Source organism: Ochlerotatus camptorhynchus, unplaced genomic scaffold (assembly GCF_037179485.1).
Source record: "Ochlerotatus camptorhynchus isolate MF236.1 unplaced genomic scaffold, CSIRO-AGI_Acam_v1.1 ptg000193l, whole genome shotgun sequence".
Taxonomy (NCBI): domain Eukaryota; kingdom Metazoa; phylum Arthropoda; class Insecta; order Diptera; family Culicidae; genus Ochlerotatus; species Ochlerotatus camptorhynchus.
In genome coordinates this window covers 5,307,173-5,320,484 of record NW_027040683.1, presented here as the reverse complement: position 1 = coordinate 5,320,484, position 13,312 = coordinate 5,307,173, and the positions used below count along the sequence as shown (strand labels likewise).

The window sequence follows — 13,312 nt, the reverse complement described above, 5'->3', positions numbered from 1 at the left end:
CCCCAAGTAACCATACTCAAGCAAAGTAAGAATATACAAGCTATATTGCGACTATATGGTTACTTGGGTACTCGTATGGCCGTCAGAATGGTTCATCGGTTGCGAAGTGAAGTATTTCTGAAAGTGATGTGTAATATTTCTCAATGTTTTGAATTTATCCTAACGTTACCTCAATGTTATATCACAGACAAGCAGACACAACACATTGAACATTTATAATTGTAAACCCTACCGACATCTGTCGTATATACTTTGATGGGCAATACACTCAACAGATGGTTGTAGTGTGTAAACGTCAAACGCTAGGGAATGTGCACCACAAATGGCAGTACTACCAACTAAGAAACATTTAAATTGACCGTTAAAAACGATTTTGATGAACGTTTTAAGAGTGTTATGTCTGCTTTTCTGTGATCATACCTTCACTATCGCAACTTCGGGTAATCTGCGAAAGTACTTGCATTTTTCTCAGGCACTTTTGATCTAACTGCAATTACTCTCTCATACTCGAAATGTGCCACGACCAAATTGGCACAACGACGCCCTATACGCTCTCTGACCGAAGCGCAGGGGATTTTAAACCGTATGAACACTGTGGAGCAAAATGTCAAAATTTGCATCAGTCTAGTGTATAGTGTATATAATATCCATCAAGCAACGAAATGGCCATTTTTATTATATCTCGATTACTTTTACCATGGGCTGTGTGAATTGTATACGTATAACAGCATTAGGCGCTGTCCAGACTGGAGAGTTATAACATGTTATAACGATTGTCAACTAATTGCAACACAGAAACCACCATCAAGATAGCGCTATAACATGTTATAACTCCGTAGTCTGAACGTACTATTACACTGTCCATAATCGCATATCAGTTCCATCTTTGGTTATTTATTTTTTTCGATAATGCACTGATATGCGATTATGGGTAGTACAGTGGCCTCCCTTTTTTTTGGCAACTGTGAATTAAGAAGACAGCAACATAATTATTAACATGGAAAAAAGAAGTTTATTATCAGCATTTCATACATGTGATTTTAAATAACATATTTCCGAGCAATACGACAAAATATTCTTTAATCTGCATACAGTCATTTTTGATTTTATCACTCCTGCTTATACTCTTAACATAGAAAATCACAAAAAAGCAAAACAAAAAATTCGAAATTCGCTGCATTTTTCTTAGCAAAATGATAATTTTGATAACATAACCGAAAGAAAAAAAATGAATGGAATTCGCTATCGAAAAAAAAAACGGAAATTTATAGAGATGCATCACAAACGCTAGTATTCCAGCCTCAGGACTCGAAAATCTTGTCCTTCAAAATAACAAAATCTAACTCTCTCTGGGAAAAAAGACAAACGTTCCATCATCTTCGCCACCGAATGAGACCGCTGATGATCGGTGGTACGATGAAGACGGAAGGCGCTGATGCGAAGGAGCAAAATACAACGGCGGAGAATCACGCTGATGATGGCGGCGGCTGGTCTCATCGAAATCATAAACTTCGATGCGCGTCCTGCGGGGAGGTCGAACCTGACCGTCTCCATCCGGCCGTCATATACTGTAATCTTTGGTTAGGTGCACTTCGATGTCGACCCGACAGATCGGACAGTGCTTGTTGGTCACCAGCCACTGGTCGACGCAGTCCTTGTGGAATAAATGCATACACGGGAGGCGCCTGGATAACGGAAAGTCTTTTGGTCAGTATGATTGAATAGGTTTTACGTCGGAAAAACATAGGTACGTAACTTATGAGACTATAGGACTATAATGAAATGCTATCAGAATTGCAACCATACAATCAAATGTGTGTGTGTGTACAATATTCCAACCCACCTTACGTCGTTGTCGACTTCAAACTGAGACAAACAGATGGTACACTTTTCGCTATCCTCATCCGTCTCACTGGCACGACGTAATCGTTTGTACTTGTGTGGGAACGTGTTGTGTTCGATCATTTCCTGTAACGGAGAGCAAAAGACGTGTGTTTCATTATTTCCCGCCTACATGGCGTCATGGATTGTTCAAATCAAACCTGTGTGGCCCCCCGATTGGAACACGTATCCTCAATAACGCGCACGAAGCGATTCAGGCTAGATAGTAGACTCGGGCGAAGCTGTAACGCATTGGAATGAATTACGAAAGTCAAAAATGTGCGATTTTCAAAAGAACACTAGGGGAATTTGCATAGCGCCTCGTAAGCATGGTAGATTACACTTAAGGGGACCCTGGTATATTTACGATAGTGTTAATGTTTACGATGCGCTATGTGAATACCCCTACTATGTTCTGTATCTTACCCCTATGCTGAAGTGAACTTGAGGTGCGTTGTTCAGAATAGCTTGCGGTTGGAAGTGATGGTACATGTGATGATGGACATGTTGGTGATCGTTTCGCCTGGGAAATAAAAGACATGGTTACACATCTCTTGATTAAACATTCTCAAATCCCATCCTTGACTTACCTCATTGGTGGATATACGGTGGTATGGTACGAGACTCTCCTCGGTCGATGGTTGAACACACGCAGATCTTGCTGATAGCTGTGGCCGCCCGAATGGGGAATAAAATTGCGATCAGACCAGTACGGTCCGCCATCATCGAAGAGTTCTCCTCTTGTACCGGATCCACTAGGGCCAGCACCGCCGGAATGAGCAGCGTTAGATCCAGATCCACTGTTGTACGAAGAATTGATCAGATTATTTCTCGACCGCAACGCTCCGTGGTGAGGCGATGAGCGTTCGTTATAATCATTAAGAACATCTCCCATCATCATGATGCGCCGATGAGCCTCTTGCATATTGTGTTGCCGATTCCAAAGATTTTCGTGAACCGCATAAGGCGGTCGAACTCCACCTGAGTGCAGGTAACGATTCCGATTCGAATAGCTATAATTGCGGTAGCCTCGTGATTCTGGTTGACTGCTTCCTGCTGGAGGTGGTGCCTGTCGTCCGGATTCGTATCCGGATTGATTGTTGTTGTCGTCGTTGAATCTACGACTGTTTGCTCCATCATAGTCTCTACCGGTCGGACCCAACCTATTAGAATAATCAATGGGGGTATCAACCGGCGCATGAGCACCACCCAATCTTTGCTCGTTTGCGTCTCCACTGCACCTACTAACGTCCTCGCCACGTGGATTCCATCGTCTGCCACTTGAGGAGTTCCCGACACTTGAGTTCATCGTCTGTTGTTCCCGATCCAAAAAGTCGTATCCGAAGAACGGATTCATGCGACTAAAACTACCGCTGCTGGTGTTGTCAATAACCGTACCAGCATTGCTATTAGTCGCATTATCAACAATTCCACCGGAAGCAGTGCCAGCCGTTCCTCCGTCCACCGTGGAACGATGCATATCCTGGGAATGACCCGCGGCCGGATAGTTCGTCGACAATAATGGCGTCGGTCGCATCATGCTGGCATCCTGACGCGGTGTTCGCGGAACCATGTTCCATCGGCGGCCACTAGGAGAAAATCCACCATCTAGTGCACCATGGTGCTGACACGTGCGGAAGTGCCTCTGTGCAGGAATGGGCGAGTGCGACTGCTGAGGACTGTGGTACTGTCGGAGACGTTGATGCTGCTGCTGCGGCTGTGATGTTGAAGGACCAGGTTCCGGCAGCCTAAATAATGGAAAAATTAGAAGACAAAAAAAAAAAGAAATTTAGAAGATAATAAACATACCGTTTTTTATGATTTTTGGTGCGTATTGCCCTAGGACGATTGCGCCACGTTTGACCTAAAGTCGTAAAATCAAGCACATTAAAACTCATGAAGGAAAACCTTCACTGTTTTTTTAATCCATAATATTATGCATTATGCTAAACGACCATAAGCCAATCGACAAATAACGTTATGCCAAATGGCCATGATACCAAACGGCCTTATGCCAAACTACTTTAGGCCAAATGACCTACAACCTATCCTAGGATCACTAATCCGAAGTTGCGAGTGAGTTGCGATACGAAGATATCCCGAATGGTAAAATTAATCAACAAATAATCTGGATGATACCTCGAATACGTCGTTAAGTAACCAACCATAAATGACGTAGCATATTTTTTTACCAATTTAGGACCCGATCTCCCCCTTTTTTGCTAAACTTAATACATAACCGGTCACAATATCAGCAGATTCTCCTCCCCCCATAAGATTTTACGTCATGTTACGGCGAATGAGAACGACTCAAATTTGAGTTTAGTTCACTCATAATCGCCAAAAGTGCAGGAACTCAGCGATGAGTAAATTTGCCTCATGTTTTCCCAGGTTTTTCCAGGACTTTCCAGGGAAAAATTCCCGAATTTGAGAAAAGTAAAGATTGGATTCACTCAGTCTATTGATACTACTCCGAGACAGAATAAAATTTTCGACAATTTCCTCATTTTCCGCCAGATTTTTTAGGTTTTCCACAGGAAACCATGAGACAAATTTTACACATCGCTGAGTTCCTGCACTTTTGGCGATTATGAGTGAACTAAACTCAAATTTGAGTCGTTTTCATTCGCCGTGAAGGAATTCTCCTCGGAAATTACGAGGAACTTTGAAGTTGATCCCTTGCAAAAAGTGAAATCTTTCCTAGTTTGCAATATGATTGTAGTAACGGTAGAACCACACACGAAGTGACAGACAGTTAGTCGGCGAAGAAATCAATTAAAATAACGTGGTTTACAGTGATAGAATTTTCTTAGAAGCTTGTGTCATCAGCCACCAAATGGGCTGGTATTTTTGTTTTGATTTGATCATAGTTGATTTTGTGTGCAATGATCTTTGACAGTGTGCAAAGAGTCATTTTTTTTATGCATTTCAGTTTTGAGTAGAGTGAAAGAAATAGAACCAAAACATTCTTGTACATTTTGTGGAAATACTAGTACAATCCAGTAGTAGTGTTGCCATGTGGTACACTAAAAAATTGAAATAGCAGGTTAGTCACCAAAGTTTTCGAGCCGCTCCGTCTGTCACTTCGTTTGTGCTAGAAGGTCCCGAGGAAACGTGCTCAACATTTTGGCTCAGCTCTGGTACTCTATTCGTTCCCAAGCTAATCGATGCACCCCTCGAAACATAGGAAAATCCACGAACCCCTCATTTTATCTGTCAAACTTTCATAGCGAATCAAAACAAAACAACAAACAATTTATACTAGAATGGGATACGTTAATCAATTTGCTTGGGACCAATAGGCTAGTCAAGTAGTGAGCCAATTTAAAATCGTTAGCAGAGCTGCCAGGTGGTTTTATAAAAAATCTGTATCCACTCTATTAAAAAATCTGTACAAAATAACCATAAAAAGTGCTTAACCACTTATTCGGGCTATCGTACTAACCATACGGGATATAATTGCGCCATTTGTGATATCGTCCGTACTTATTTATAAGAGTGATATGAAGCCGTTTGAAAATGTATGGAGATTTTAGTTTCTATTCATTATCTTCCTGATAAGCAGTTTTAAATGCAAAAAAGTGCACGAGTTCATTACTATTTGATATTTTTAATATAGATGAATACAATTAATTACATCATTTGTGTGGTAGTTACACCGAAAAGTCGAGAGATGTCGCCCGCCAGTGCTGGTAAAATCATTTTTGCAGTATGGAGAATATCAGAAAATCCGCAATTTCTTACGAAATACATTTTCAATGCAAGTAAAATGTTTACGAGTTCTTGTATTTGTCCCATTTTAATGTGCTCGGGCACTTTTCTTGTATTTAACATACATGCTTATATTGGAAATATTCAATTAATACTGTAAATCCCCATACAATCTCACAATCGTTTACCACCAGCTCCATATGCATCCGAAAGCGGTTGGTCCTCTGGTTGTGAACGGGCGTGACTGCGTTTTCCGTTGGAGGGAGTGAGAGAAGCATAAAAGAAACAGCAACGCCTCGAGCAGATCCCACTGCAAAAAATATGGTTTTTAGCACAACAATTAATTTTGGAGAGAAGGGGGTACGCTGATAAAATCGAGCAAGTTATTTTGTTTTTATAAATTTTGAATTTTTTTCTCAAGCATTTTATAAAAATCTGTATAAATCTGTATTGTAATTTAAAAATCTGTGATAAATCTGTATTCTGTATCGGGTCTGTATTAAGATTAAAAAATCTGTATAATACAGATAAATCTGTATAAATGGCAGCGCTGATCGTTAGTTTCGTGTTGATTGTTGGTAGTAGTGTTGCCATGTGGTACACTGAAAAATTGCAATAGCAGGTTCGTCACCAAAGTTTTCGAACCGCTCCGTCCGTATTGTGGCACAATAAAGGCCCACGCACATTAGATCCGGATCTGACGCGTTGCGGCAAAGTGACAGCTAAATCTATTGTTTAACTGTCAAATTTACGTCAACGCAACGCAAACGGATCTAATGTGGGGGCCTTAAGGCTGTCCACGAGACAGTTGCGATCAGCTGACTTTTTTGTTTGCCAAGAACTTTTGACAGATCACTGTTCACTCTCATATTAATTTCTGCTTTGTTTATGTTTACATTCAGCACCATTAACACCAGATCACTCACACACTCTTGATTTCTAGCTGTCAGTTCCACTGAGAAACGTCTCATCACCTTGTGATAGGTGAAGGCTTTTCCATAACATCGGAATTGGCCGTTGACAATCGCCGGTAGTCAGCAATATTGAGATTTTCACGCCCGGTTGTATTGGTGCGATATATGAGAGCGTGTTAGTGAAAATCCGAGGAAAATACATGACAAATCGCTATCAAACTCATTTTGACAGATCTAATTTCATACATTTTTTACTTCGGAGTCCAAGATCTTGAAAAGTTTGCAAGTTTGCAAGTTCGCAATGTGAAAAAAAAATCAAAGTTCTTCATTTCAAATATAGTTGCTAGCTTTGGAACTTGAAAAAATCTAATGATCCCTTATTTTGGAAATGTTCCCTTGTCTGGAATATTTATTTTTAAATAAAATTTCCTGAATTTTGAAGATGTTTCTAAATCTAGGATCATACAATTTCTAAGCATGAAATCAAAAACAAATGAAACCCACAGAATTTTTAGTTTTTTACTCCGAGATCTTGAATCTTGATTTTTTTTTCTGAGTTGGCGCAACATTTGTTTATGCAAAAATGGAATTCCCTTATAATTGGCTTCATAATACTCTTTAAAATCTTCTGCACAACACTTTTTGAATTCACTCTGAAATGATCTCTTAGCAATTCCCCGAAAATCATTGGAGTTCTCCTCAGCATTCACTTAGTATTCTCCTAAAATTCCCATGGAATTAAAGGGTGATACGGTCAAAATTTGGTCAAGGGAAAACGCGTGTAAATCGGTGAAATCGTTTATTTAAAAAATCAAATTAAATTTCTTTTTCAAGTTCAATTAGTATAAAATTCAGGAAAAATATTCAGTTAGGCTTCCGCTTTTCCAAATCCGAATTGCCGGGCCTTACGCTTGACCCCTGCCATCAGATTTTGTACAGCCACCTTGTCCACCTTCTTCACCGCAGAAAGCCAGTTTGCCTTGAACTGCTGCTCGCCCTTAGCAGTTTTTTTGGTCTTCTTTAGGTTCCGCTTGACAATAGCCCAGTATTTCTCAATTGGGCGGAGCTCTGGCGTGTTGGGAGGGTTCTTGTCCTTGGGAACCACCTGCACGTTGTTGGCGGCGTACCACTCCATGGCCTTTTTACCGTAATGGCAAGATGCCAAATCCGGCCAAAACAGTACGGAACAACCGTGTTTCTTCAGGAAAGGCAGCAGACGTTTATTCAAACACTCTTTCACGTAAATTTCTTGGTTGACAGTCCCGGAAGCTATGAAAATGCTGCTTTTCAAGCCACAGGTACAGATAGCTTGCCAAACCAGATATTTCTTTGCGAACTTTGACAGTTTCATGTGCTTGAAAACATCTGCTACCTTTCCCCTTCCTTTTGCCGTATAAAACTCCTGTCCCGGAAGCTGCTTGTAGTCGGCTTTGACGTAGGTTTCGTCGTCCATTACCACGCAGTCAAACTTCGTCAGCATCGTCGTGTACAGCCTCCGGGATCGCGCTTTGGCCGTCGTATTTTGTTTATCATCGCGATTTGGAGTCACTACCTTCTTGTAAGTCGATAGTCCAGCTCGTTTTTTGGCTCGATGCACGGTTGTAGACGATACACCCAGCTTATTTGCGGCATCTCGGAGAGAGAGGTTAGGGTTTCGCTTGAAACTACCGGCAACTCTCTTTGTCGTCTCAGCGGCTTCCGGTTTTCGATTTCCCCCCGATCCAGACTTCCTGGCTGTCGACAAACGTTCCCCAAACACTTTAATTACATTTGTAACGGTTGATTTGGCAACTTTTAGCGATTTTGCCAACTTTGCGTGCGAGTAGCTCGGATTTTCGCGATGCGCGAGCAAAATTTTGATACGCTGCTCTTCTTGCTTGGACGGCATTTTGACAACTGAAGAGTGAATTCCAAAATCAAAATAGGAGCAACATTCTACACACACACACCTTCAAAATGAGGGGTGTTCAGGTTTTTTAAATGCAAAATTCCGGAGTGATTTGAGATTTGGGCGTAATTGCTTTTGTAAACAAACACGTCAATTACTTATTTCTCTTGAATAAAAGTTCAATCTCACAAACAAACTATACCAAATGATAGAGGAATCATTCCTCTATCTCATGGTGTTATTACTTTTCGAGATTGAGCTTTTATTCGCGAGAAATCGGTGATTGACATGTTTGTTTACAAATGCAATTACGCCCAAATCTCAAATCACTCCGGAATTGAAAGAAATACGTCAAGTTGATATTGACCAAATTTTGACCGTATCACCCTTTACCATAGGGATTCCTGTTTAGTTCCGCTCAGAATCCCCATTAATTCTTTGAAATGCTCCTCATGATTTCATTGGAACTCTCTTTTGAATTTTCTAAAAATTATCACCGGAATATCCTCGGAATTGCTTTGAAATTTCCTTCACATTTTGTTGGAACTATCCTCGGAATTCGTAATTAAATTCGCTTCGAATATTCCTTGGAATTACCTTAAAATTTTCCTTAGATTCTTTTAGAATATTCCTAGGAAAACCATTGGAAGTATTTTCAGAATTTTCGATGAATTCATTTCAGAATCCCCTTTGAATTTGTTCTAAGAATTCATGGCGTAAATTTAAGTGATTCAACTAGCACAGAACAGAAGTGGAACTTCGGATCAGAAAGTAGCTCCACTTTTCATTGGCGAACACTAGCGCCTGCAGTAAAGGTGATTACTTTTAGAGGCCACAAATGGCCACCACGTAGGCTATACATGCACTTCCACTTAGAATTTTTAAATAACACACATCTCGGAAATTAATGCCCCATTTCTCCAGAAATTGCTACTTAATGTATGCTGCAGTACAGCAAACGTGGAGTAATAGTTTCATTGTGGTACGTATCGTAGAAGCTGATATTTGTGCTGTTAAAGTTTCGAAGTGCAATGATAGTAAGATATGCAGCATGCTATGATAGTGAACGCTACCACATCACATCGCTTGTTGAGCAGAAACACGAACCAAGTTTTGTTTGCACTTCCCCTTCTGTTCTGTGCTGTTAGCCTATGAAGTGGGTTCTATGATTAGTAGCTTTGATTCGCGTAAAAATAGTAAATACAGTCAATTTGCAGTTGATTTTTGTTTTGGAAAAGGTTTCTAATCATTCACCAATCCACAGAAGAAACCAAAAAACCTTTTTGAAGAGTTTGGTTCTTTGATTACTTTTTATAAAATAAGCTTCAAACCATCTTAATTAGATATAATGTACATTTCAACACATAGGACAATGGTCTCTTCAATCTGTTTTGTTTCCAACGATTCATGCCGATAAAAACTACAGAAAATTGGGAAAATTTCATGAATGATTATTCAATACTCACGTCGAACTCCGACCTCCTCCCGGATGGGTCCCGTAGGCCATGAATCCCGACGACCGGCTTACGAAATTACGCGCTTTCTGCTCCGAAGACGTTGGCGAACGTCCCAGACTGCTAAGACTGCGACTTTCGTCGATTCTTCTGTCGCCCATCCAACCAACATTTTCATCTTCAGATTCATTGGTCAGATCAATCGGTTCCCGCCCATTCTCCGCGTCTGGATAAACCACAACGACATCACTATCATCGCTGATACTGCTCGTATCGGTGACCCAATCCAGCTGCAGATCCGGTGCCGAAAGGACGTCACTTTGCTGCTGAGAATCCTGGATTTGTTGCGATTCGACCTTAGCACAATCCAATGGCAGCTCATCATTGTTCGGTTCTGGGCTGCGTTGGTTGTCCACTACATCCTCCAGGCTGCTTGTACTAGAATTGATCACCATCATGCTCGTATTCGTGGAGTTGTTCAGATTAGGACCGGAAGTATCGGCGTGGGCTTCATTGATGATGTCAGTTGTGTTTACCGGTTCCACTTCGACTTCGGTCAGGTCACTGAGATCACAACCTGACTCCACATTGGCATCGGATGTGTTTCTGATTTTGGCAGCAACGTCCGAGCCACCACTACAATAATCACCACAAGCATCGTCGTTTTCGTCGTCGTCGTCGTCATCATCATCATCATCATCGTCGTCGTCGTCGTCATCGGAAAAAACCGGAAAGCGGTTCCCGTGCTTATTACCTCTATCCTGCTGCAAGATGTCTTGCAGGTGACGATTCAATCCACTTGGACCCGGCATTGGCTCTTCCGAGGGAACAGCTACTGTGGGAACATATATTTCCTGCTTGTCCGATTCAGCCTTACAATCTTCCTCCTTTTTGACTTGCGATTCCTGTTTAACGACGTTGGCACATTCTACTTTTGGTTCTTTCTTGATCATATTATGGTGGTTCTGACAGTTTCGTTCTTCACCTTGATTGGGCAAACAAAAATCACAGGGACAGTTATTTTCCTGTTTGATCTTGGCACTGTCGCCCATTTCCGGTTTCTCTTCCTTCTTGATTTGTAGGAGCAGGTTTTCGCAAGGCCTATTTGGTTCAGATAAACTCTCCTCCGGTTCGGCTTTGACCGGCGGCCGTGATCGGCTGGGCGGGGGTTCCCTTTTGATCAGTCTATAATCTACTGATCCGACCACCGGGTGATGGGCATGAGATCTCTCCAACTGTGTAGATTTTTTGGGTTTATTGTGTATATCACAGTTGTGGTGGCGTTTCCGGTTGAAACAACCACGCCCGTCTCGATCCCCACTACCAGCACCTGAGTAATGCGGCGTATGATGGAAGTTTTGATTGTTCCAGTTGGAAGTGGCTTCTTCTGAGGATCGCGGAGGTCTTGAGTAGGACCTCGGTCTCATAGCAGAGTTTGAGCCATCGCTTGAACCAGGTACTGGATCGACATTCACCGGTTGGCGTACAATGAAAGACCCGGTACCGGTAGGACGCGAACTGAAAGCTGTATGGTGAAAACTCGGTGAGCATCGATCCGATTGCATTATATGAGGCGAACGATGATGATGCTGGTGGTGATGAGATGGTAAATACCCAACCGAAGTGGGGCCAAACAAGCCAAAATTGGTGCGAGCCGTTTCTACATGCGCCGATGGAGGAAAATAAGCCATGTTATCGTAGAAATTGGCAGCATTCCGTCCCCGTGGCAGGACCAGTGGTGGCATATAGTCATGTAGGCCACCGGTTGCGAATAGCGGTGCGTCAACATCCAATTCTAGAACAATAACGAAGCAAATTCAGTTGCGATTAGTGAGTACTCGGTTGTTTAAGACAATAATGACCAACCTGAAGCCTCGGCTGAATCAACATTGGATTGAATTGCCGTGTCCAGAATATCCCGCAAGGTGTCAGGTCGAAAGACTCGACTGGAGGAAGGGGAAGAATGCATGTCTGTTTCGCCTCCGCCATTGGATCCCGTATTTTCATCCATAATTTCCGAGTTTTTTTTTTAGAACAATCCTTATCAACTAGAAACTCCGTCTCACTTGATGACACAGACAAATCTTCCAATAATGCTGCCTATTACAATACACATTATTTACACACCAATATTGATCATTGCACAGATTCACCTTACTGTTCGTAGTTAGGTCATATTTTCGTAAACAACATATTTTTATGGTTGTCACTCAGTACTTCATTTACACGAACCAATAGACTCCGAACGATCCTGCTCAGCCAAAATGTTCTACCATTGAACCAATCTTATCTAAATTAATCTAGCTTGCGTTTCAGTTCGCCTTACATTACAACAAATCCATCTGGTGCCATTAGATTGCAGCAAAATGGCAAATTTTCCTGTCTGCCTTTGAAGCCTTTCACGAGAAAAAAAAAAGTTGTGCGTATTGTTCTGTCTGTTTCTTCTACTTATTCACAATACAAAATTACACTTTTCGACAAAAGACAAATCGCAGCAGGATCCGGATGATCCATACTTGAAATTATGCGATTATTATGACTATTATTCACAGCTGATGAAACATAAAAACTAAAGAACCCGTCCGAGTGGTTGACATTATAATTTTGAAAGGAAAAACGTCGCAGTAAATTAACGCGATGACGACGTTCGACAACCATCGCACAAACGTAGGTTCAACACACACAAAACTAAACCCCGTTGTTGCTGCTTTTGTTGGCTGTTTTTTCGGTCAGACGGACGATTGGATCACTTTTTTTTTACGAGTAAGCGAAATGACGGTGGCAAAGCAGCGGAGATCGATCGAGGACGAAATTCGAAGAGAGGTAAATAAAACGTCACTGATGGATCGTTCGAAGATAATGGCACTGGAGCTAATGACAGTTCGTGGAACTTTAGCTCAAACCGAGCTTTTAAAAGTCAAATTCAACAAGGGGCGACACAACTTTGATGTCAGAAAACAATTAGATAATGAGCTTTCATTAGGGCCAAATTGGTAAATGCCGCATCATACATAATCGAGGATAAAGCCTTGCCTTGATGCATGTCTGATGCATAATGCCTTGGTCAGACTACAGATTTATAACATGTTAAAGCGCTATCTTTATGGTGATTTCTATGTTGTAATTATTTGACAACCGTTAGTACTAGAATTTTGACTAGAATAGGGTACGTAATCGATTTGCTTGGGACCAATAGGCTACTAAAGTGGTGAGCCAATTTAAAATCGTTAGTTTCGTATTGATTGTTGGTATTACCATAGAGGTAACTCTAAGACCACTGGGTCCCGAAGAAAATCATTATTATTTTTGGCTCACTCAGTACCAGAACAACGGTCCCAAGCAGTCCCAATCTATTTCACTCACCCCTGCATGTTCTGCATGAATCCACACACCCCTGATGTTATCTGTCAAACTTTCATAGCGAATCAAAACAAACATAGTGTAGTAATAGAATTTCAACTAGA

General features: G+C 41.4%; 1 protein-coding gene across 1 annotated transcript; it reads right to left on the bottom strand.

Moving 5' to 3' along the window:
- Positions 1–1,221: 1,221 nt before the first annotated feature.
- On the bottom strand, positions 1,222–12,620 carry LOC135702479 (uncharacterized). The gene is made up of 7 exons (XM_065223523.1): positions 11,715–12,620; positions 9,861–11,643; positions 2,472–3,629; positions 2,308–2,404; positions 2,043–2,123; positions 1,844–1,968; positions 1,222–1,685 (listed from the first exon to the last, which is right to left on the bottom strand). Exons 1-7 carry the CDS (start codon positions 11,857–11,859, stop codon positions 1,562–1,564), a joined length of 3,513 nt encoding a protein of 1,170 aa, XP_065079595.1. The 5' UTR covers positions 11,860–12,620; the 3' UTR covers positions 1,222–1,561.
- Between the last annotated feature and the right edge of the window lie 692 nt (positions 12,621–13,312).

Coding starts and splice junctions, on each gene's coding strand:
- LOC135702479 (XM_065223523.1), bottom strand. CDS start 11,859: ATGGATGAAAATACGGGATCCAATGGCGGAGGCGAAACAGACATGCAT. Junction 2,405..2,471: donor ACCGTATATCCACCAATGAG/GTAAGTCAAGGA, acceptor TTTATTTCCCAG/GCGAAACGATCACCAACATG. Junction 2,124..2,307: donor AAGTTCACTTCAGCATAGGG/GTAAGATACAGA, acceptor AATGCGTTACAG/CTTCGCCCGAGTCTACTATC.